Raw genomic sequence first — 25,544 nt, 5'->3', positions numbered from 1 at the left:
ACTTTACAATAATGACCTGAAAGAATGGAAAAAAGGGTTTAGTAAGTGGTAAATGTATTAATTAGTAAGTTCATAATAACGTAAATCTTTGTTAAATGTAGCTACCGTTCGTCCTGATGGCTGTGTAGATCAAAGTGGACCCTTCAATTGTGTCGTAGAATTAGTGACCACAACGTCGAAGTCTGACGTCCTCCTGAAGCCTTTAAAAGAGAATAGGTATAACTTAATACAGGTGATCAGTGAATTGAGGATTAAATAGCCTATCAGAAATGAACTCACATAGAGCCTTTTTGACTTGTGATACACTATAAGAATCTGAGGTAACATCAGCAAAAAAATAAGTCAACATTATCATTTATTTTTTTAATTCACAGAATGGTTAAACATAAACTCAAAAAACCAAGTGCTACTCACGTTCACAAAGCTTAATCAGCTGGGTTAGGATTTTTTTTTTTTACTATTCTCCTTACATTAATTGAAGTTGACATTGCTTGTTTTTAAAGTAACATTTCAAACTAATTTAGAATTCAAGTGCAGCAACCTTATTTAATTATTATGTAAAAGATGCGAGCTGTTTGAGAGCGCTTGTTAGCTAGTTAGTTTTTGTTAGTTCGTTAGCTAGTTTGGTAATCTAGTCAGTTAGTTAGTTAGGATCAGTGTTAATTTTGACAACACCTTTTAATTTAGTTTTAGTCATAGTCTTGTGACAAAAATATAATAGTCTAGTTTTAGTCGACTTAAATGTAAAAGCTTTTTCATCATTTCCCTTTAATTATTAACTACACACTAATAAAAATTAAACATTTATTAACCAGTTGTGTAATATTGTTAATGTTTGAACGTGAAATATTTGTTTATATATGATTTAATGTATATTATTATTGTCGGTATATGACTAAATATTTTACATTTAAATTTTGTTTTGGAAATCAGGTAATAAAACATTTGAATGGTTAAATTATAGTTTGAACAGAGCTGTTGACGTAAAAACACAGTTTATAAAGTATCTAGTTTTATCTCCAGCACTAAACCAGCACACCTACTGTAGCTACAGTCTATAAATGAGATCAGCTTATGAGAAAGTGCTGTAGGGAATTTAACCCTGACGTTTGGGTTCATAGATTCACTGATTTTATTATTACTTTTTTTTTCCTGACCTGTTCCTGCTTTTAATACTAGCTATATGTACAGAGCAGAGTTAAAGACTCTATCTGATCATGAAATATCATTTTCAGCTTTATTAAAACGCGGATCTCTGCATGGAGATCTGTGTGACTCTGAAAGAAGCTGAAAGATTAGTGGTGTTTTACCGGAGATGGAGTCGCTCCACACGGTTTTTACACATTGTCTTCTTTTCCGTGACGTCAAAGGAGCCTTTAATCTTATTTTTCATTTTCAGCAGGTTTAATAGGTGCCTGTACTTCTCTTTAAAAATAAGTAAATCTAAATGTAAAATAATAAATAAAACATTTGTGATTTATGCTGCAAAATATTGAAATTATTGTAACTATAAAAAAAATCTAATTATATGCTCTGTGCTTAATTAAGCTAAATTAAACAAATGTAATGGCATTTATCCTTTTTAAGAGAGTATTTACATATATTCAGTTGAATTTTAGCTGAGGGGCAAATAAATGACTGAATAACAGGAATAAAAATGAAAGCTACCAGTAATGAACTGATCTGTCAGTAACAGACACTGTAAATACAGTATATCTTTTACAACTGTAGCGGGCTCAGTGGTTTAATACCTGGTGCTAATTGAGATGTTGAAATATTTTTAATTGGGCGCCAGTTATTAAATTAATTTAATTAGATTAATTAATTAATCAAATTAATAACACAAGACATCTCAGGGTGTGGTTTCTACAGGTGACAGAAATTTTCATAACCAAGTTATCCAGAAAAACACACTGAAATTACAGGTTTTGTAAAATAAAAGTATTTTATTAAATCACACAGATATGAGTAAATAATTAATTAAAAAGTCATAATGTAGCCATTAGATATCAAATCATAGTGTAGAATAATAAATGAAAAATAAAAGAACAAACACGTTATAATACTGGTATGAAAGGAATAAAGATTAATAGAACTATTAAGTGAATATTTCTAAATAAGGGTCTTAATGTAATGAGGTCAAACTAATCAAATGAGAACACTAAAATAAGTAGATAAGTAAGATATTTTACGGCCTACAAAGATCATCCCTTTCGCCAAATAACTAAAAATGAATCTATACTAAGAAAAGAGTTAAGGACAATAACCAAACTAGACTTGACCAACCAAAACACCAATTACTGAGAGAAATACCCAAACTGCCTTACTCTGAGACGTCTACAAAGGGGGGTCCCCATCGGTTCGGTCCGCTGTTTAAACCTCTTGTTCGGCTGACATCCTGCACCCCTAGAAGGTCCAGTGTGGACCCATCCGCAGGGTAAAGATGGTGCTCTGTGGGCCAGCGGCGCACCTGGTCGACACCCACTTCTAGTCTCTGCACAGGGAAAGCCTTCCCTGGAGCTGGCTCGGCTGGCGTACCCTCTCGGTGATCCGTCGGTTGGTCTAGTTGGTTTACTGAACTATATTAACTATCTTGGCAAGCAGGAGAACTCCGTAGATCATAAAATAGCTTAGTTATTTAAACTAGGATAACTAATACCATTATGCTTGAAGAAGATTAAATGCACTAGTCTAAGAAAACTAACCTAAGATGACTAACTAACAGTTTATCCTTTCTTCATCTCTAGGCCCTCTCTAACCTCTCTCCTCTAACTTCTCTCTTCTAACTGCTTCCTTCAACCCATCTTCTTCCACTCTCCTCAACTCCAAACTGAACTGCTGCTTCTCCTCCAACTGCTCCGACCTGCACTGCAAACTGAACTGGAAACTGCCCAGTTTAACTATTAGTCTCTGTGGCCTGTTTGGCCCTTGAGCTACGATTGGCCCTGTGGCCCAAATGTCTGTGTTTTGATTGGTCTAGGAGCAATTTCAAACTTTGGCAGGGAAGATGATCTTATTCACAAAGGGCCATAAAACCCCCCACATGGTCACAATGCTTCAGCTAGTGGTCTATTTTTCTAATAGACCCAACCAAAAGAAAACTCAATTAAACAGTGGATCAAAATACATTCTTCAGCATACCAGTTTGTGAGGATAAATTCAGGAAACAACAATCTTACAATTGAATCACAATAAATGTAATATATATATATATATTGCCCACAAACAGTTTTGTAATATTCAAGATAATCTTAGAAATACAACGATGGATGGTACTCTGTCAGAAAGAGATCAAGAGTCATGTTATTATTTAAACCCAATTAAATCACTTAAAAGATAATACATGGTTAAACCACTGATAACCAAATAAAGCTAAATTATCAAATGCTAATTAAACCTTGTTGATTCAGACTTGAATGTGTAGGAGAATTCAATCAGGACACATCCAAACACATATACCATATACCAGACACATATACCATTATTTAGTAAACATTCTATAAAACACCTTTTTTATATAGTCAATATAGATGTATTTTAAGCAAAATCTTCTTAGTGAGAAATTTCTCCCCTCTGCTGAGTGCTCAGATAAGGCTTGGTCCTTGCCTGTCGGAATTTACGACGGTTGGGGAGGTTGGTGGACAGAGAGAGTCTCACTTACAAACGGTCAATGGAATTTCCAAGCTTAGAACATTTCTCTTAATTTCATTAATCTTATTTCTAAGTGATTGCAGAAATAACTAGGCACAAACCCCTAAATTGGTATAATATTTGGTGAATTAACAATTTCCAAGGCATTAATTAAGTTTTGACACTCTCTTAAGTCCGCCGTCCCGTCCTAGTGATGGTGTTCATTTGGTGTTCCAAATGTTTAACATTAACTCCGAGGTTTACGACTTGGAGGAATGTCAACAGAATTTTACCCTAAACTCGCATTTAGGGCTCTTTAGCGAGGCTGAGTGAAGAAATAGTCAGTAAATGTCATTTTGAAATTTAAGGTTGTTTGAAAAAGATTACTCCAAGGCTTCTAGAGTGTTCTGGGAGTGATTGTGAAGTTAGAACATTCCTTTTAGACCATAAGATGGGGGGTAGTGTGTGTGTGTGTCCAAGCAATGAAGAAATCCTCTGTTTAATCCACTACACAACACTTGACCAGTTTTTATAGTTTGATACATACCGTATTTTTCGGACTATAAGGCGCACCGTATTATAAGACGCACTATCAAAGAACGCCTATTTTCTGCTATTTTTCCATACATAGGGCGCATCGCATTATAAGGCGCGTTAAGTGACACTAGAAAGGGTGCCTATATCAAAGTGAACAGGGGTGGCGCCATGTTTCCCTTCCCCCACCGGGGGTGGTCGCTTGCCGGTGGAGCGTCTCAGTATATATAAATCTAGCTCTTTCAAAGTCAAACGAGTGCTGGATATTAATCTACACAGATTCCTCTCCTGAAAACTGTTTATTTGGGTGAGTAACGTGCTTCAGTTTATTTACAGTAAGCTTAGATTTCCAGATGTCCACTAAGGCTTGCTGCACCAGCGTTAGCATAGCTATCCGCTAGCACGCTAGCTAGTCACCTAAACTAGTAAAGTTAACCCAAACTTAAACGACAGCGTTACACTGAGTAATCCTGCGTGTTCTGGTAAGACAGTGAGATATTAGCTAGCGATTCGTCCCCCGTAGCTTGTTTTAACACGGTAAACAAGCAGATTACAGGCTGATAAAACTCACCTCTGAGAGAGTTAGCGCTTAGCATCTAGCTAATGCTAGCCAGGCAAAGCAGCACAGACTTACAGGCCGATAACTCACCTCTGAACGGTGAACGCTTAGCGATTAGCATCTAACTCTAATAATACTGCTCCAGCAGTATTAAAAGTACTAAATTTAGATAATACTGATCTCTGAACAGTGAAAAAGCTAGCTAGCTAAGCGGTTAGCATCTAGCTAATGCTATTTATTGCTGCTCCAGCCTCGGAGCGGCACGGCTCTGCACGGAGTGTGTGTTTACTGCTCCTTACACCTGACGGGTAAAATTTAGATAATACTGATCTCAGTGAATAAGCTAGCTAGCTTAGCGGTTAGCATCTAGCTAATGCTATTTGCTGCTCCAGCCTCGGAGCTGCACGGCTCTGGACTCTGTATAGCACTGAAACTCTCTATAACGCTGCACGGAGTGTGTGTTTACTGCTCCTTACAACCTGACGAGTAAAATCCATACAAAAGGCGCACCGTATTATAAGACGCACTGTCAATTTTTGTGAAAATTAAACGTTTTTAAGTGCGCCTTATAGTCCGAAAAATACGGTATATTTATTCAACATATTTTTCTGCAGTTTGAAATACCTTTATTCTGCTAAATTGTACAAAGAATTTAAAGGAGTCACATGCCAGATTTTATTTCTATGAGATCCTAGACTAGACAAATTTGCCTTTATTTTATATGATAATTTAGATACTTCTGCAATTGACCATGTATTGATTAAAATGTACCTGCAATTTTTCACTCCTAGTTTTTCAATGATCTCATTTAATCTTTAGTGTATGCGGGATCTGGGAAACTAATTATTATTTAATACTTGAATTAATTACATCTCATTTTAAATATTTATTTAATGTTTTAAGCAATTATTTCTTTATTCATTCATTTATATAATACTGTTAAAAATAACCCTTCATAAGTTTTAACAACAGCAGCTCGCTTGGGGGGAAAACAAAGAAATTAGATCATCAGGAAAAGGAAGTAAGCAGATACTGCATACACGAAAGATTACAGAAATAGCATGTGGAGGAACACATTTCAAAATAAAAGCTCCTCCCTTTTTAATATCAAGTCATTCTGCTGTAGTGTGCTACTAAATCCTGTTATCACAGATCAAGTTCACTTAGTCCTGATAGAACACCACTGGTTTGTGTCACTCATTAAATGCAGGACAATATGATGTGTAAATTCAAAATAAAGGCCCTTAAAATTATAATAGTTACTATGTTGTCCTCACTGCAGTGTAGTGACTGAAGCTATCCAACAAGTTAAACTCTGATGCAATAACCAGGAGTTAACATTTCACTGTTGTTTACTTAAGAATCCAGTATTACATGGCAGAGTGAAAACTGCAACAAAACAAAGTTTGACTGTTTTTAACAAAGTTCAGCTTCACATGAAGTCTCATGAAATATCCTTGTAAATACATGTAAATAAAAATTATCTTTAACGCTATTTATTACCTTCTCTTTCAACTTTAAACTTAACTTATTCTATCAATTATTTAACTCAACAATGAATTTTACTTACAACTTTGCTTCTAGCATCAATCACAGTCAGGAATTCTGAAGTAGAAACTGTTTTTCAACAGATATAAACTGAGTGGGAAGTAACTGCTGACAAGGCAGGAAGTGGTAAGCAAGTTACAGGAAATGGTATCAAAATAAAAGGTCCTATTCTTTCTCAATGTGTCATTATAAAAGTCTCTATAAATATATATATCGCCCCCATTGCGACACAGTTACATTATTTTATTATAATTAATAAAACAAAGTGACTGGAGTTTAAATGGACCTAAATATGGTGAATCTTTTTGGGCAGCTAATAACAGGCTGTCCAGCTCCTCATCAGATACGAGTCTCTCACCGATAGGTTCCATTCGGTCATCCCACAACGAACGTCTTCTGCGACACCCCAAGTAATTTACTTATGTTTGGGACAGCCAGACCCATTTCTAAAAGGTGCTCAATGTGGTCTTTGGAAACAGAGCTTTGGACGTCCTCTTGCTTCACCAATTGCATCCATCGAGATAGTGGTGGTTCTTTGATCTAGCTCAGTGCTGATGAGTGTAATCAGATTGTGAAGTACATTTTGGAAACATTCACAATAGATGTAATGAACACACTTATTGTAGAACACATGAAACATTAGTACAACAGTAAAATAAACTAGAAAAGTGAAGGAAATGCAGGATGGTTGCGCAGCTAAAATTGCTCCCACCGGTCTCTAAAATATCCCAGGTTATGGTGAGATGTTGCTACGTTGTTGCTATGGTGCTGCTAAGTGATTGCTTGGCAGATGTTAAGTTGTTGCCATGAGGTTACTATTGTATTCCCATTGATTTGTGGTGTAGTTGTTCTAGTAAAATACAATTTCTTCTAATGAAATCAACAGATTTTATATTACATTATTATAATCAGTTAGGACATCCATAGTCATTCACAAGACTACAACCAAATATGTTAAACTACAAAAACAGTATCACGTTTCTGATGGCTGTTCATTTAGAACTTTAAAAATCTTTTTTTTTTTTTTTTATAATTTGGGTATTCTGTGTTTGTACAGTCATGTATCGTTAATTATTTACCCAATTACTTGATGCATAAAAACATGATGCATATGCTTTGTACTAAAAGAGATTTTAATAAAGAGATCACTTACCGCTTTCTCCATTAACTTGGCCGAGAACAGCATTAATTTGAATATTCACTGCAGTAAAAAAAGGATAGATATCCAGTTATACAGATTATTATTTACAGTTCATTAACACATTTAACTCACATTCTTATCATTCACATTCTATTATACACTGGGCCTTTATAAAAAAAAATTGAAATTAAAAAGGACAGCTTTGTTGTTGTTTAATCTTTTTTTTATCTATCTAAAATGTTATTATAGTACTTTAAAAAAAGCTTTAATTTATACTGGGGCACCAAACAGACTATATTTAACCATGGTTACTGTCTCTGGGTCAAAGACGTATAAGGCCTTTGAGAGGCCCATTTTTAAAATACTTAAAATAATAATATATTTGGCAATTTTCTAAAGATTTGGAATGTAGTCTACACATGCATGTGTGTGAAAACTTCAAACAAAGATATTTTAGTGCTTTTAAACTCAAATGAACAGGGCAACGACCTTAAAAACGTCATTTGGGGCGACCGTAATTTATCTTAAAATTAATAGATTTCCTTAACATAACTTATATTTTAATAAGTATCAGTAATTAATTGAACTGTTTAAGAAAGATATACTCATGTGTCCTTTCATTTATTGCAAATTATGTTAAATACATTTTATCTATAATGGCTGTGTCACCATCATAAAGCAATTACATTTTTTTTATTCATATAATCCATAAAACTGATTCAAAATGTGCAGATATATAGTATCCACTTATTCATGTTGAATTATACTTCAACCAAAATGGACAGACATTATTTTTTGAATTTACTACAGAATTGAATATCGTTGGTTACCCCACATGATGAAAAACAGCAGGAGATTAATTCAATGATTTCCAACGATTTCATTTCATTTCATTATAAACATCATAACATTAACAGTTTCCTCACTACTTCATTTGACACATTGACATCATATTAATATTTTCAACTCATTAATATTTCAATGTATTACTAATGCATTAAATGCTTGGACATAACATTGAACAGCATTTTTCTTTTTCAATTTCATTAATCACTTAAACATACATTTTCCTTACGATTTCATTTAACACTTGAACATAGCAGCGTTCTGCAGACACATTGTAGGCATTTCTTTAACCCCAGCTATTTCTGAATGCTAGCCAGTCTTGGCAGGTCAACTTTGAGAAGCGTGAAGTTGCTGGATCAGGTTCTGAAATGACAGCATGAACTTCTTGTCATCAGACTGTTACATATGTAGAGGGTTAGAAAATTGCCTCCATCTACAGTTGTAGTAACACAGACACCCCCCACTTATTTTTTTATTTTTATTATTTTATTGTTATTTTATTATTTTTGTATTTTATTGGAATTATCAGAACCATTCTAAAAGCTATTCAAGCTAGTCTTACACTTTTACATGGTGTTACACCTCCCAACCGCTAGATGGCGCTTCATCCCAGTGAGCTGCATGGAGAACACACTAAAATTCGAGGACTGAGCATGCTCAGTTTAGAAATAAACTCGTGCTGCCTTCGAACAAGGTGCTTAATTGCTTTGTGTCCTCCACTGACTTGCAGGTAACTAAAAACACTACTTTAAACACTCTAGTTTACAGAAATAGTAATAAAAATGGCTAGGAGAGCGTTTTGTTAAGTGTTTTGAGGTGTTTTGTTGTTTAAAAAACGTTTAGTTTTGCCTGTAATCTAATCTTTGGTTCTGGGGTGACTAATCACTAAGCTGAGGGTGCCATCTTACCTAACAATGAGAGAGTCCATACACATGCTTTTCATGAGTATTTCTGAATGTTTTGTTCATGTAAAATAGCCAACTTTGTACATATTACAGAGTCATGCTTTGTTAAACAGCACTTTTGTTCTGAAACTAGAGCTAGTGACACCATATCGGTGCAGTTTTCTAGTATTCTGAGGTATGGTATCCACCATTTTGTGAGTTTCTGAGTACTATGCATAAGTGAGTTATGAGTATCCATGCAAATGCATTTCGTCTGTGTTTTGGAGTTAAAAAATGGTTGTTTCTGATCAATCGAAGCCTTATTAGTGCAGTTCATAAAGTTAAAATGTACTACAGTGCAACTTCTATTTTTTCTGTGAGTGTAAGCAGTAATACTGGCAGTATTAAGCTACCTTGGCTGCCTCGAGTATATGTGTTTGTTGAGATGTTGGTGTAAATGTTGTATGTGTAGCTGTGTAATGGGGAAAATGTAATGTTGAGTAAATGTGTGATAGTATAAGCTAATATTTGAATATCTTATATATATATATTTAGATTTACATATACATATATTTTACATATACTCTGAAATGCATATCTGCATTTTACTGTCATGTTATTGGAGATACTATGAAACTAGCTAAACTTGTATGTGTTGACAAAGAAACCGAATATAATAAGTATTCTGTATTTTACATATTTACAACATATTTACAATGGGAAGTATATACAGGGTAAATTACAACAAGAATGTGTATGTGTATTTCTATATGAACAAATTATATTTTATACCTTGCTATTATATATGAAAAGAACTAAATAATAATTATTGAAGTGATGAAATGAATGAAAGAAATGTTGATTTTTTAGAAATAAACTCGTGCTGCCTTCGAACAAGGTGCTTAATTGCTTTGTGTCCTCCACTGACTTGCAGACTTGCAGATCCAGTTATTTCTCAGGATACACAGTGCTGATGGGTCTGTGTATCCCTTGCTGCTGGCCCAGAAACCCCTAGACCTGGCGCCGGCAACACATACAGCTGATCTGCAGATCCTCTTCCACAACCTTTAGGACCGGACCTACATATGGAAGCTCATCGTATGTTACTATCACAAACCTTCCACATAGATCCTGGACACTTCCTTCTTGCCTAGCTGGCTCAGGTGGAGAGCTTGAGGGGTCCTCAGGTCCTTTTGCTTTCTTCTCTAGTAGCTTAAACAAATGATTGACATTAGTATACTGTCACTGATTCTGGTGGCCTAAATAACATACATGTGTGATATTACATTTTATATGATAGATTTTACCTTTCTTTTTTCCTGGCAAGATAGTCAGCTCTTGCTACAGGATCTGCACTGATCCGCTGCCTGTAGCGAGCAGTCTTTTCTTTGCTTGTTAGTGGGGCCGTCTAGAAAAAGGTTATATAGTTAAACATACACAGAGTTAAAAAAGGAATTGAAAAAGTAGAATGAATGCTTAATATTCACACATTTCTCTGATTAAAACAAAATAATCAAAAAGAAATAAGCTTAGTCATCTCTGAAGTAGGATGGAAATTATTTGTTGAAATATAGAAAGTCATTTAAAACAACTAAATGCATATAATAAATAAAACATTTGCATACAGAAACTACCAATACAGGATGTGTTTTCTATTATTTAAGCAATCAGTGGTGGTAGCCCCACATGATGCTCGATCTCTCCAGATCATTAAGTTTAATCAAATATAACAGGCTAATGCTTAGCTATAGAACCCAAGCTAGCTACTTCTCACCACATATCACTGACACATTTACATTAAAAATAAAGATTTGCATATAAAACTTATTATTTACAGTTTTAGGTTGGTCGCCCCACATGATATCAAAATGTGACGTATACACTGCAGCAGTTTTAAAAAGAATTGATTTGTAAAACTGAGAGTGACTACTCACCTGCAAGTCCCTCACCATGAGGCTGGCTGATGCAATGTCTTCTTTGAGATGATTTTCAAAAATTTGTTTGTTTATTATGATTGAAATGTGTGTACAAATGTTTCATAACATTAAATGGAAAACAAGTTTAAAATTATGCCAAATAGGGTAAGGATTTAAATTATTTTAATTTGATTTAAAACCAGTTGTCAGATGATGTTTTCACACTTCAGATGGCAGAAAATGGCCAATAGCCTTTAAACACGTTTAAAGAAGTAAGGGTGGGCATATATAAGGAAGGTGTTAGACATACATGTTATAATTTTATTCATTTTAATGTTTATTAATAGGCAAAAAGTTCAGTCGGCGTCACGTCTTTGACTCATCTACAGCTTTTGTCTCAAATAATTATCTATTAGAATTCTTCAGCCATGAATTAAAAAAAAAAACATCTCATACTGAATTAAACACCTGGCTGTTCTAGTTTACCTCTTGCACCTGGAGGAAAAATAAATTATCTAGCAGTTTCATGTGTTAATGTGATGACTAACACATGATTTAAACCCACTCACCACGTCAAGGTACTGGCCAAGAGTGGGATGTAAAATGCATAGAACTATTTACAGAACTGATATCTTTTTAATTTGGCCTTGGAAAATGCAAGATTTTTTTTTGAATGAATTTTGGAAAAATGCATTGAACTATTTACAGAACTGATTTTTTACCTTCAGCATTGATAAAGTATGAAATGAAACAACAGGATTTTTTTGAAGACATATTCTGTCCTGGTTAAATTGCAGAAGGGAGTGTAAAACAAACAATTTTTTTCTAATAATTGGAACCATCAGTGCATCATTGTGTCCAGGTATGAAAAGAATCCAGATTTGCTCCAGTTGAAGTGGCAATGAAAACAATTTCCAAAAAATCCATATTGCCTTTTGACCTCCTTGGGGACTAAGGCCATACTAAGCCCCGCTGCCACCGATAATACATACTCAGTGCTGCCAGTTCCGTAAGGATTTTTACCACACGACAGATCCATTCTGGCCTCCCTGGCAAATAAGGCTGTACTGGGCCCCACTGACACCGATAATGCATGCCCAGTAACATGGTGCAGACATTAGTTGTAAAAAGAATTCATGTATTGAATAAATGGCAGTAGAAGCTTTCCAAAAAAATCTGAATTTGTAATTTCAGTGCTTTTGTCATCAGGCAAATTGCAACCATGAACATGTGAGAACAGGACTGTGATAACTAAAATAAGAGTGTATCAAATCAAATCAAATTTATTTGAATAGCGCTTTTTACAACAGGTGTTGGCACAAAGCAGCTTTACAGAAACATGATTACAGGACAAAGAATCAGGCAAAACATTAAACACAGAAAATACAGAATACAGAACCCCCAGTGAAAAACTCCCTCAGAGCTGCAGGAGGAGGAAGAAACCTTGGGAGGACCAAGACTCACATTAAAGGGGGGACCATCCTACCACTGGTCAAATGGCTTTTAAATTAATTTTAAAAAGCTTATAGAGTAAGATGGATGATGAGCAGCTGATCTGTGGTGGTGGTGGAGAAGAGCTGACTTCAGAAACTTCCAGTCTGGCCAGACAGAGGACATGAGAGCCTGAGGGTCCAACATCCCTCGGTATCGGGTCAGACAGGTGGGCAGTCAGTAACTCGGAGGAAGGCAGAGAGATGGAATTAGTTTTGACTGGATTTATGTAAAACAGAGAATATAAAACATTATCAGAGTGTGATTATCTAATGACTCCGGCAGATCTGAATAAAAGCCTAACTAAAGGCAGAGAGCCAGAAGGTAACATAGACATGGAGGCTCCCTGAAACACTGGCATCCACCCACTCCACCGTCCACAAACCTGAGTGACCGTGTGCAGTGGGAGAACAACAGCATCAGCATCTCAGTTTACCCACAATTCCCTCTGTCCATGAACCCCTGAATCTGCAGCCTTATCTAAAGGGAAAAACATTAATTACCAAAAGCTAAACTAAACAAGTAAGTTTTCAGTCTAGACTTAAAGATTGAGACTGTGTCTGAGTCCCGAACATATTCGGGGAGATTATTCCAGAGTTGAGGCGCTTTATAAGAGAAAGCTCTTCCTCCTGCAGAGCTCCTCTGAATTTTAGGAACTACTAATAAACCAGCACCCTGAGATCTGAGTAATCGCGGTGGTTCATAATAGGAGATGAGGTCTTGTAAATACTCAGGAGCGAGTCCGTGTAGGGCTTTATACGTTAACAGGAGAATTTTATAGTCTATGTGGAATTTGACTGGAAGCCAGTGCAGTGCTGATAGTACTGGACTAATATGGTCAAATTTTCTAGTTTTAGTAAGGACCCTGGCTGCAGCATTCTGAACTAGCTGAACTTTATTTAAGTTACTGCCGGAACATCCAGACAGTAGCGCATTACAATAATCTAGCCTTGAGGTAATAAAGGCATGTACTAATTTTTCTGCGTCATGCAGTGATCGGGCATTTCTTAGCTTGGCAATATTACGGAGGTGTAGAAAAGCTGTTCTAGTAACATTAGATATGTGTTTATCGAATGCTAGATCTGAATCTATGATAACTCCAAGGTTTTTAGCTGCTGAACCAGGTGTGACGGAGAAGTCAGCCAGATTTAGCATTAAGTCTGATAATTTATTTCTAGCAGCTTTGGGGCCTAATAGGAGAACTTCTGTTTTATCACTATTTAATAGGAGGAAGTTGTGCGACATCCATGATTTTACATCTTCTACACAATCCTCGATTTCTTTAATCTCACTCTGTCATCAGGTTTGGCTGATATGAAGAGCTGCGTGTCATCCGCATAACAGTGAAAATTTACATATTTTCTAATAACTTTGCCCAGTGGGAGCATATATAATGTAAATAATAACGGTCCTAATATAGAGCCTTGTGGAATTCCATATCTTATCTTAGTATAACTGGAAGACATATCATTTATCCTCACAAACTGATAGCGATCGGTTAAGTACGATTTAAACCATGCTAAGGCAGTTCCGGTTACACCGACCATGTTCTCTAGTCTTTCTAAAAGGATAGTATGATCTATTGTATCAAAGGCTGCACTCAGATCCAGAAGTACCAGTAGGGAAACACAGCCTTGGTCGGCGGCTATAAGTAGATTGTTTGTTATTCTAACTAAAGCTGTCTCAGTGCTATGATAAGGCCTAAATCCAGATTGAAATTTTTCATAGATCTGGTTTCTTTGCAGGTAAGAGCAAAGTTGTTGGGCTACAGCTTTTTCTAAAATCTTAGAAATAAACGGTAAGTTTGAAATAGGTCTATAGTTAGACAGTACACTAGGATCAAGATTTGGTTTCTTGATCAGAGGTTTAATTACAGCTGTTTTAAAGGCTTTGGGTACATGGCCCAGGGTGAGCGATGAGTTTATTATCATTAACAGAGGTTTAATTATATCTGGCAGTACCTGTTTTAATAATTTTGTGGGAACAGCATCAAGTGTGCAGGTTGTGCTGTTTGAAGAGGAGATAATTTTCTCTAGTTCTAGCAGTGGAAGTGGGTTAAAGACTTCCAACCTAACTTCAGTAACAGGGTTTTGTTCTAGATCAGCCAGACCAGATGACAGAGAGGATGTAATATTTATCTGTTTAATTTTATCCCGAATGTTTTCAATTTTACTATTGAAGAAGTCCATAAAATCGTTGCTGGTGTGAATGGCTGGAATCTGAGGTTCAGTACCTGCCTGGTTTTTAGTTAATTTGGAAATAACACTAAAGAGAACTCTAGGATTATTTTTATTAATCTCGATCTGTGAGGTCAGATATGCTGAGCGGGCTTTATTTAGTTCTTTTCTATATTTAACAAGACTGTCTTTCCACGCAGAGTGAAACACTTCCAGTTTAGTTGATGGATATTTACGCTCTAAATTTGGTACTAACTGCTTTAAGGTACGAGTTTGATCATTGTACCACGGTGCGAGCTTTTTCTGTCTCTCTATTTTGTGTTTAAGGGGTGCTACAACATCTAAGGTAGAGCGAAAGGTATTTTCTAAACCTTCGGTTAGTTTGTCTAGTTCTACTGGGTCTACAGGAGAATATATTAGAGTTGATAAGTCTGGAAGCTTATCTGTAAATTGTTGGGCTGTAAAAGGCGTAATTGAACGTTTTACAGAGTAGCTAGGGGATGTACGTATATTATGACTAAGATGTAATTTAAATGAAATAAGGTAATGATCTGAAATTGCGGAGGTTTGAGAACGAATATTCGGGTTATCTATGCTCACACCCAGGGTCAAAACTAAATCCAGAGTATGATTACAGTAATGAGTAGGTCCTGTTATATTTTGAATAATACCAACTGAGTCTAAAATCGATGTGAATGTGTTTTTAATGGATCATCCAATTTTTCGAAATGAATGTTGAAGTCTCCAACTATAATCACTTTATCATTACTTACTGCTAAGTCTGTGACAAAATCACTAAATTCTTTTAAAAATTCTAAATAGGGCCCTGGTGGTCTGTAGATGTTAATTAAAGAAAATGCATTCTTTTTTGTAACTGGATTAATTATACTGGTGTAAAGAAGCTCAAAAGAAGTAAAATTTTCATAGTGTTTCTGATTGCTAACTAAGGTACTTTGGAAAAATATGCAGACCCCACCTCCTCTACCGGACAATCTCGGATTGTGTATATAATTATAGCCTGCAGGGGTGGCTTCATTTAATGCTACATATTCATTTGGCCTAATCCAGGTTTCTGTCAGACACAGAACATCGAATTTCTGATCAGTTATCATTTCATTCACCAGAACTGCTTTTGAATTTAGAGATCTAATATTAAGTAAACCAATCTTTAGGCTTGAAATGTTAGTACTACAGTCTGGATATGATTGTTTAATATAAGTTAAGTTATTTAGATTTACTGTTTTAGTTTTTTGATGTTTTTGTTTGACTCGGGGGACAGACACAGTCTGAATACATTGGTATCTAGGTAACGTCTCTTTGCAGCTCGCAGACGGTCGGTTAAGCCTCTCTGTCTGCGGCCTGGTCCCGGCTCTGGATTGTCAGCAGCTTCTAATACTACTCTGCCGACTAACTAAAAGACTATGAGCTATGCTGCATGAAAGTAAGGCAGCACCCTCCCGCGTGGGGTGGACACCATCCCTACCTAAAAGACCAGGCTTGCCCTCAAAGTGTAGCCAGTTATCTATAAAGCCCACATGATTTTCTGCACACCACTTGGACATCCAGCGGTTCAGCGAAGAAAGCCTGCTGTAAGCTTCATCACCACGCCTCATTGGGATGGGGCCAGAGCAGATTACCTCCTCGGACAGCGTCTGGGCCTGTTTAATCACCTCTTTAATATTAGCCTTAGTTACTTCAGACTGCCGCAGACGAATATCATTGGCCCCTACATGAATTACTACCCTCGAATATCTCCTATTCCCTAACCTAAGGTTGCCACTAATGTCCGGTGCTCTGGCTCCCGGTAAACAAGTAACTGTTGCCGCTGGTGCCCCTAAAGGAGTAGCTAATTTCACGTGTCGGACGATAGAGTCTCCTATCACCAGAGTACCTTTAACAGGCTCCTCAGTTGGTGCTTCACTGAGCGGGGCAAACCTGTTTGACACGTGAACTGGGGGAGCGTGGTGTTTAGGTGGGCTGGCTGTGGCCTTTGCGGTAGCATTAGCCTTAGCCTTTCGACTATGCCGCCGAGACGTTACCCATTCGCCCCGCTGTGAGGGCTCTAAGGCCGGAGTCGAGGGGGTACTAACTCTCCCTGAGACACCCGGGGCTGCTAACAGTGAATCCTGCTGTCTATCCCTTATTAAACCCCGGACGTGCAGCTCTAACTTATTCACCTTATCCACCAAGGAGCTAACTATCTCACACTTAGTACAAATACCACTATTGTTACCAGTATCGGTGGATAAGGGATCTAAGCTATACATGCCACACTCTAAACAGGTGTAAACCTGAGCAGAAGCCATGGAGAAAAAAAGCACTCACCTTGTTTCAGTTGAAATTAAAAACTTACACAAACAAACTGCAGCAGCAAACAGCTAATCCAGCAAACCTGAGGAAAAAGTCTATAAAAGTAGACTGAGAGTGGATTAATAGGTGTGTAGAGCAAAGAGGAAGCAGACTAAAAGTGGATTAGTAAGTGTGAAGAGAGTAAAAGAGAAGAAAACAGAGAAAAGTGTAGAAGCTGAAGATTAAAGCAAGCTTTCAGCAGCAGAGCAGCACAGCAGCAGACCAGAGTAGTAGAGAGCAGAGCAGGGAGCAGAGCAGGGAGCAGACTCCAATAGTCTGGTCATCATTTGGTGGAACATCCTGTTTGACTCTTGGCGCTCTTCCCTCTGTAGATGTTGCCGACGCTCCTCCATCTCTATTTGTGCTTTCATCCAGTTATCGAGCATGTCCTTCTCTTGCTGGTGACGCACCTGCTCCCCTTGCATGAATTCATCATGCTGTTTCTTTTGCATGTCCAAACATGAGGCCATGAGATCACCCACATCTGTCTTCGTCTTCCTCTTCCTGTTCTTCCTCTGTTCTGAGGGTGTTCTTTGAAGTGTGCTACCATTAGAGGTCTCAGCTTGTCTGTCATCACAAGTGATTGACTGATCTGAAGATAGTGAGGTGGCTGTTAAAAGCAAAAAAAAAGGAAACACAAACGTAAACATTAGCCCACTGTAATAATAACAAATATAACCCTGCTGAAAAAAAAATCTGCTCAAAACCAGCTGGTCATTTAGGAAAAAAACATACCCTATACTAGCTAAGTTAATGAGCTAGCCCACCAGCATGGGGTATGTTTTGTCTGGATGACCAGCTGGTTTTGAGCAGGATTTTTTTCAGCAGGGAATATACAGGCAGAGGCTGAACATCAGACTAGCACTAAATGATTGCTTAACGTAAACAAAAGTACACCATACTGAAACAAAGCCCTGGAGCACCTAGCTAATATTGCTTATCACTAATTACTGGTTAAAAAATCCAACTCATAACTAGCATAATGTATGTTGCATTTGAATATGATTATGCTTGATCATGCTAGTCGACCGTTTGTTGTCAAGCTTGGTCAGGTTGATCATGTTTGTAGACCAGTTAAACAACAAAAACATAGCTCATTTAAAGCTACTGGACTAGTTAGCTAGCTAACTAGTTAACCATGTCAAAAGGTGTAGGGTTAGGGTCATAAACATAGAGCATACTTTGTGTGTTACATGCTCGTCTATATGACTGTATAGGGTAGAAACCCCACAGACATTTTTTCACGTTTTTCATATTATTTTGTAAGATATCACAGGCTAAACGTTACTCACTGCTCAGTGGGCTTGCCGGTCCAGTGTCCTCCGTAAAGCTGTCCGATGGGTCGGACGGTGTAGCAGACTCCAATATATTAGGCTGGCTAGTTGGTTTGTGCCCGATTATTTTATCCACAGCATCATACCATGGGAATTTGTCCTTTTCTTCTGATGAGCTGCCAGACTTACGGAGCGTATCCCGCGCCTTGAGATACTGACTGCGCAGTTTCTTCAGTTTATCACGACATTGTTCCACAGATCTTTGATATCCACGAGCTAAAGGATATTCACGAACTTTACCGAATATATCTGAGTTCTTATGCGTGGTTTCCAGCTGTTGCTGTATGCTCTCATCCGCCCAAATATCCAGCAAACACTGCACCTCTGCCGTAGACCATAAAGAGCCCTTTGCCGCCATGCTTGTTTACAGTAGCGTCGCGGTTCGGAGCGATCACACTAGCCAAACGAACCGTGCTTTGGGAGGTAACTGTGCCCGGGCACGGTTCGGATTGCCTAGTGTGAGTACACCCTCAGGCTTCAAAAAAATTAGAAAAAAAAATCGTATCTCAGCGACCTTTGACCCTAGGGTCACCAAACTCGCATATGTTCATTGTACTTGGGTCTTCTTCCACACATTTCACTTTTTTGCAATTAAAAAGCTTTTTTAAGTGTAAAATCATCTGGTTAGGGCTTTTATCACCAAAGCGTGTCGGATCTACAAAGCGCTTTTTTGCATTTTTTGGCTAAGCCGTAAGTCTGACCGCTACCAAACTTGTTGGGGTGGGTCGGCACGCCAATGAATTAGTGGATTAACCCTTCGCTTTCTGTAAAAAAACAACTGGGCCCTATCTCCTTACAGTAAATACTTTTGGTCAAAAATTTTGTGTCATCTGGTGCGGCTTGCCGTCCCCAACACATAGGTATAGGTTTGGTGAAAATAGGACTTAAGGTTTAGCCAAAAATGAAAAAATCCGCCACGCTTTAGTGATCCTTAGTCCTAAACCAAAAAGAAAAATTTAAAAGGGGTGTATCTTCAGGTTTTACATTTAACTTACCACCATGGACCCTGCAAAAGAACCCTGCACTACTTATACATCGTGTATATTATATTGACTTATTATATTGATGTGTATGTTCAAGAAAGAGTCATTTCTTAACCATTAATAACATGTATTCAAGATTAACAAGTATGTAAACAATGTCAACAACAGACTTGCATGAAATTTACCGTAAAACATAGTAAAACAACAATAAGAACAATTCAACAACAACAACAACAACAAGAAAAATTGGGCAAAATGCAACAATGAATACTAAACAAATTTGAAGGATTCATACACCGCAGACTCTTCAATGTCTTCATCATCCGAACTGCTGAGCATGACAGTGGAACACTTGGCCTTAACCATCTTGACCCTCGGCGACACCTTCGCCTCTAGGAGCTTCATGTCCTTCTGGCTCACAAGGACTGGCCTGCCCAAGTAGGTGTGGCCAGCGGATGGATCTGCCCCTATCTTGCACATGGTGGCCTACTTTATACAAAAAGATTATTACATTATACAAAAAGATTATTACATATTTACTACGATATAGATATATGTAACCAATGACTTACATCTGTTTGAGGGTTCTTCACTGGGCTTTGTAGGATGAATAATTCTCCTTCTCCTTGTTGTTGTTGTTCTTCTTCTTCTTGTTCTTCCTCCTGACGTTCCGGGCCACTATCATCCTCCGAAGAACTAGAAAGAGAAGATAACTTCCGCTTGGAAGCCGGCGGTCTGGATAGGGATTGGTGAGACCCCTAAGTTATACAAAAAAACATTATTAGAAAACCATGATAATGACATAATTGCTACGACATAGACATATGTAAACAATGACTTACATGTGTTTGCTGCTCTTCTTCCTCCTCACTTTCCTGGGAAGACTCTACAAAAAGGCACCTCCTTGAACCTCTTTTTTTTTTCTCCGGGCTGGAGGTGATAGACTTTTCGGGAGAACTCTCTTCCGCCTGGAGCTTCCGCACTTGGGCCGCCTCTGAGGCCGTGTTCAGGGTTGTGTAGAACCTGGAGGCCACGTCCTCAGAGTGGCACATAGCACGGTGGATGAGCTGCTTCTTCTTGGGGCTCTTGTGCTTGTTCTGAGAAAACACAAAACAAATTTACAAGTTAAAAGTTTAAAAGTTACAAATGTAATTTTATGAAATCTTGAAATGAAATGTTAAAAAAAAGATAATATATACTCACATAATGGACCATGGAGGTTCTGAAGTTCTTAAAGGTGAACTGACCTCCGAACCCCATCCTCTTCCATTCCATTTGGAAAAGTGGCAGCAGCCTGCTGCAAACCCCTCCGGAACGGTTAAAAAAAAATGTTCAGAATCCCCCCCTGCAAAGAAATCACGGAGAGACACCAGTTTCGTGAACCAGGAATACTCCTCATGGTTCATGGCCAACTGGGCATGTCCGTATGTACTCGCCGATTTGTGTTTGCTGACCTGTAAATAGAAAAAATAGAAAAACACATGTTGCAAATAATAAAAAAATCAACATCCTTTTTAACCCTGATCACACAACACTCACTTCCACAACGACGTGGTCCTCCTCGACGTCTGCGTCCATTACCTCGGACACCTTCAAATTTTGCAGGACGCCTTTCCGATGTCCACTGACACTGACAAAGTAACCCACCAGCATTCCATACACCTGATCCAAAATCTCCCAGGACGGGTTGCTCTCCAAAGTTTCTGTGAGAAAATTTAATGAAATCATATTGTCTTTACAGGAAAAAAATAAAATAAAACAATTATTAAAGGAAATGTACTTACTGAGCTTCTTCGGCAGAACACGCCTAACACCTTTTCGGAAGCGTTTTGTGTCCTCCTTTGGCACGATGTGATCTAAACACAAAACACCCAGTATTACACACACACACACACACATATATATATATTGAATAACTTCATTACTAACATTTCTTGTTACAAGATACTTACGGGATTGGCTCTTCCGGATTTTCTGGCGGTGTGTGATCACGGAGCTTGACAGGTCCTTGATGCGCGCATCCAGCTCCATAAACAGCTTCCGGAAGTCCAGACCGCTAAGCCTTGTTTCTTTTTGGGACATGTGTAGGATATACTTGAAGAACTTTTTTATGTTCAGTAGCTGGATCCGCATTGTGGTGGGTTTGAAGCCATCTTCGCAAAGGACATCCACCCACCTAAAAAACATGAGAAAACAGGAGAAAACACAATGACAATGCAGGTAAGTACTACAGGTAAGTATAACAGGTAAGTATAACAATACACAAACATATGTATACACTTAATTCCTACTTGGCAATGCTGGAGGAATCCTTCAAAAAGCCAAAATTCCCTCTCAGGAGTTTGCCTTCCCCGGAGTAAATGAGAAACCTCCTGACATGGGATATAGCGGTCTTCACATTCTCAGACTTCTTGGATGAGGGGTTGCATCCCACAGTGAATTTGAGGAACTGCTGTAGGACTTTTTCTGTAAAACAACAATAACCCTAACTCAAAAAATATGTTACAATTAAGAAATACACTATTACTGTAGAAAACAAACAAAACAGTACTTACCATACTTAGGATTGTGTGCCTTACTAAAAGTGTCCTTCCGGGAAAACTTTTTGCAAGCTTTGAGGTGAGGGCTGGCAATAAACATGGCAGCATACTTCTGCAACTCGGCAGCTTTGGCAACGCATGATGTGTTCCGACACTCCCCTCCGCTACGCTTCAGCTGGTCGGTAAGCCTCTTGATCTCGTCCCGCATGATTGCCTTCTCCGTTATGCACAATGAGTTTGTGCATATAGAAGACGGCATGTTTGTGGCTGAGGATGACTGCGAAGTGCTGGGGTGTGGGTCCTCATCTTGTTCTTCCTCTCCTCGGGCGTCTGAACATTGAGTTTCAGGAATGGTGGATGGCTCTTCAGGCTCAATAGGGGTGGAGGTCAAGAGGGGAGCACCAATGTTGTGACTAATGGTGGAGATCTGGTCCAGAAAGCTGGCCATCGGAATTTTAGGGTTGCTGGCCCTCAGCTCTGCCAGCTTTTTTATTATGTACTCCTGTTTGGCCTTCTTAATCATCTCCTCCTGTTCATCAGTCTTGAAAAATGAAATTAAATGAAATGAATTAAAGTATTTTTTAATAGTTACAGTACATATGTAATATATTTTAAGCACATATAATGAAATCTATATATATATATATATATATATATTTAATTTTTTAAAACAAACAAAGTTACCGTTAGTTCGAAGTGTTTACTGGCCATATGTAGGTCAATCCTCTTCAAAGAGACATTGCAATCGGACACCTGGCATCGAAACTGGCCCTTCACCCTACACAAAACAATGATATTGCAGGTAAGTATAATCTTTAAGTAATACATTTTACTTCACTATTGCTATGTCATAGCAATGTAATAACAGTTATTACCGTCCACTAGACAGGCACAACTGACTCCTGGAAGACATTCTAAAACAACAAAAAAAAATTACAGTATTAGGATAAAATAGGCCCAACATGTCATGGGATCACCAAAACGTAATCAGGAAACATTACTAAATGACCTCACCCATTAGCTACTGTTAGTAAAAAGATCACCTACATGTAATTGGAGTCCCAAAGTGTAGGCCACAAAACGTTTCAGTACAGGCCAACTGGCCAAAAACACAATCAAAATACACTTTATCCATGCTAAAAACTACCAAAACTACCAAAAATAACTACAAAATACACTACAGAAGACTTAATTTAACACACTTACCTTCAAATCCACTGAAGAAAAGAAAGTTTTGCTTAAATTTTCCCTGTTTTCTCTGGAGCTTTCTCCTAACCAACCTCTCTCTCCAAACACCTACTCAGCAACAGCAATTTCCTGCTGGTTAACTGAAAACAGGATGTGGAATATTTTTGGTCAAACATTTTGTGTCATCTGGTGCGGCTTGCCGTCCCCAACACATAGGTATAGGTTTGGTGAAAATAGGACTTAAGGTTTAGCCAAAAATGACAAAAAAGCACTTTGGAGATCCGCCACACTTTCGTGATCCTCAGTCCTAAACCAAAAAAAAAATTAAAGGGGTGTATCTTCAGGTTATACATTTAACTTACCACCATGGACCCTGCAAAAGAACCCTGCACTACTTATACATCGTGTATATTATATTGACTTATTATATTGATGTGTATGTTCAAGAAAGAGACATTTCTTAACCATTAATAACATTTATTCAAGATTAACAAGTATGTAAACAATGTCCCAAAGTGTTGCCAGAGCCCTAGAAATGAAAAATCATGACACATTGGGACATGTAAGGTACTGGATCACCAAAGTGTGGAGGGAGTCCCAAAGTGTTGCCAGAGCCCTAGCAATGAAAAATCATGACACTTTGGGACATGCAACATGCTCGACCACCAAAGTGTGGAGGGAGTCCCAAAGTGTTGCCAGAGCCCTAGAAATGAAAAATCATGACACATTGGGACATGTAACGTGATAGAGCCCCAAAGTGTGGAGGGAGTCCCAAAGTGTTGCCAGAGCCCTAGAAATGAAAAATCATGACACATTGGGACATGTAAGGTACTGGATCACCAAAGTGTGGAGGGAGTCCCAAAGTGTTGCCAGAGCCCTAGAAATGAAAAATCATGACACATTGGGACATGTAACGTGATAGAGCCCCAAAGTGTGGAGGGAGTCCCAAAGTGTTGCCAGAGCCCTAGAAATGAAAAATCATGACACATTGGGACATGTAAGGTACTGGATCACCAAAGTGTGGAGGGAGTCCCAAAGTGTTGCCAGAACCCTAAAAATGAAAAATCATGACACTTTGGGACATGTAACGTGCTAGACCACCAAATTAGGGACTAAGTTCACCAAAGCGTTGTTGTAATGATATGCTTGTTTTGTGACCTGTTTTTCAGACCAAGAACATCTCCCCAGCCAAGAGGGCCCTTTTACACAGATCCATGTGCCACTCTGACACGGTAGCTTCAAAATTCTATATTCCGCTCAACACGGTGACTGAAGCTGCTGTCAAAAATGACAAAAAAGCACTTTGGAGATCCGCCACACTTTCGTGATCCTTAGTCCTAAACCAAAAAAAAAATTAAAGGGGTGTATCTTCAGGTTTTACATTTAACTTACCACCATGGACCCTGCAAAAGAACCCTGCACTACTTATACATCGTGTATATTATATTGACTTATTATATTGATGTGTATGTTCAAGAAAGAGACATTTCTTAACCATTAATAACATTTATTCAAGATTAACAAGTATGTAAACAATGTCCCAAAGTGTTGCCAGAGCCCTAGAAATGAAAAATCATGACACATTGGGACATGTTAGGTAATGGATCACCAAAGTGTGGAGGGAGTCCCAAAGTGTTGACAGAACCCTAGCAATGAAAAATCATGACACTTTGGGACATGCAACGTGCTCGACCACCAAAGTGTGGAGGGAGTCCCAAAGTGTTGCCAGAGCCCTAGAAATGAAAAATCATGACACATTGGGACATGTAACGTGATAGAGCCCCAAAGTGTGGAGGGAGTCCCAAAGTGTTGCCAGAGCCCTAGAAATGAAAAATCATGACACATTGGGACATGTAAGGTACTGGATCACCAAAGTGTGGAGGGAGTCCCAAAGTGGTGCCAGTTCACCAAAGCGTTGTTGTAATGATATGCTTGTTTTGTGACCTGTTTTTCAGACCAAGAACATCTCCCCAGCCAAGAGGGCCCTTTTACACAGATCCATGTGCCACTCTGACACGGTAGCTTCAAAATTCTATATTCCGCTCAACACGGTGACTGAAGCTGCACATGTCAGAGAGATGCAAGAGACGGCGGCTGGTAAGGAGGAGAGGAGGATGGCGGAAGATCGGCAGCAAGCCGGATGCTCCAGCACCCCACCAGTGCAGAAGCGACCTCGGCTGAAGCGGGTTTTAAGGTTCGAGTCTTCCACTGAAGAGGAAGAAGACGAGCCCAGGTCCAAGATGCAGCTGGTTGCCCAGTCGAGCACGAGCGACACCGACGATGACTCAGCCTTAGTTCCGCTCAGCCTGAGCTCATCTGAGAATTGCTCACCTTAGATGCGGTCATAAGTATGTTTTTTTGTATGTTAATTTGTAAATAGTTAACCCTAGTGTTGTTTATTTGTTGAGGCTGTTTTTTTAAAAG

At 38.3% G+C, this 25,544-nt stretch overlaps 2 protein-coding genes across 2 annotated transcripts; both read right to left on the bottom strand.

Moving 5' to 3' along the window:
• Positions 1-19,584: 19,584 nt before the first annotated feature.
• On the bottom strand, positions 19,585-20,840 carry LOC111188851 (ESF1 homolog). The gene is made up of 4 exons (XM_022662727.2): positions 20,596-20,840; positions 20,235-20,489; positions 19,965-20,150; positions 19,585-19,878 (listed from the first exon to the last, which is right to left on the bottom strand). The coding sequence occupies exons 1-4, from the start codon at positions 20,665-20,667 to the stop codon at positions 19,663-19,665; spliced, it is 729 nt and encodes a 242-aa protein (XP_022518448.2). The 5' UTR covers positions 20,668-20,840; the 3' UTR covers positions 19,585-19,662.
• LOC111188849 (uncharacterized) lies at positions 20,725-25,001 on the bottom strand. Its single transcript, XM_022662724.2, has 10 exons — positions 23,139-25,001; positions 22,808-22,846; positions 22,617-22,710; positions 21,948-22,473; positions 21,684-21,858; positions 21,345-21,568; positions 21,177-21,248; positions 20,932-21,095; positions 20,785-20,846; positions 20,725-20,737 (listed from the first exon to the last, which is right to left on the bottom strand). The coding sequence occupies exons 2-10, from the start codon at positions 22,843-22,845 to the stop codon at positions 20,725-20,727; spliced, it is 1,368 nt and encodes a 455-aa protein (XP_022518445.2). The 5' UTR covers position 22,846; positions 23,139-25,001.
• Between the last annotated feature and the right edge of the window lie 543 nt (positions 25,002-25,544).

This window comes from Astyanax mexicanus, chromosome 15 (assembly GCF_023375975.1).
Source record: "Astyanax mexicanus isolate ESR-SI-001 chromosome 15, AstMex3_surface, whole genome shotgun sequence".
Taxonomy (NCBI): Eukaryota; Metazoa; Chordata; class Actinopteri; order Characiformes; family Acestrorhamphidae; genus Astyanax; species Astyanax mexicanus.
The sequence above is the reverse complement of the archived record's forward strand: the minus strand, read 5'-3'. Positions and strand labels throughout refer to the sequence as shown.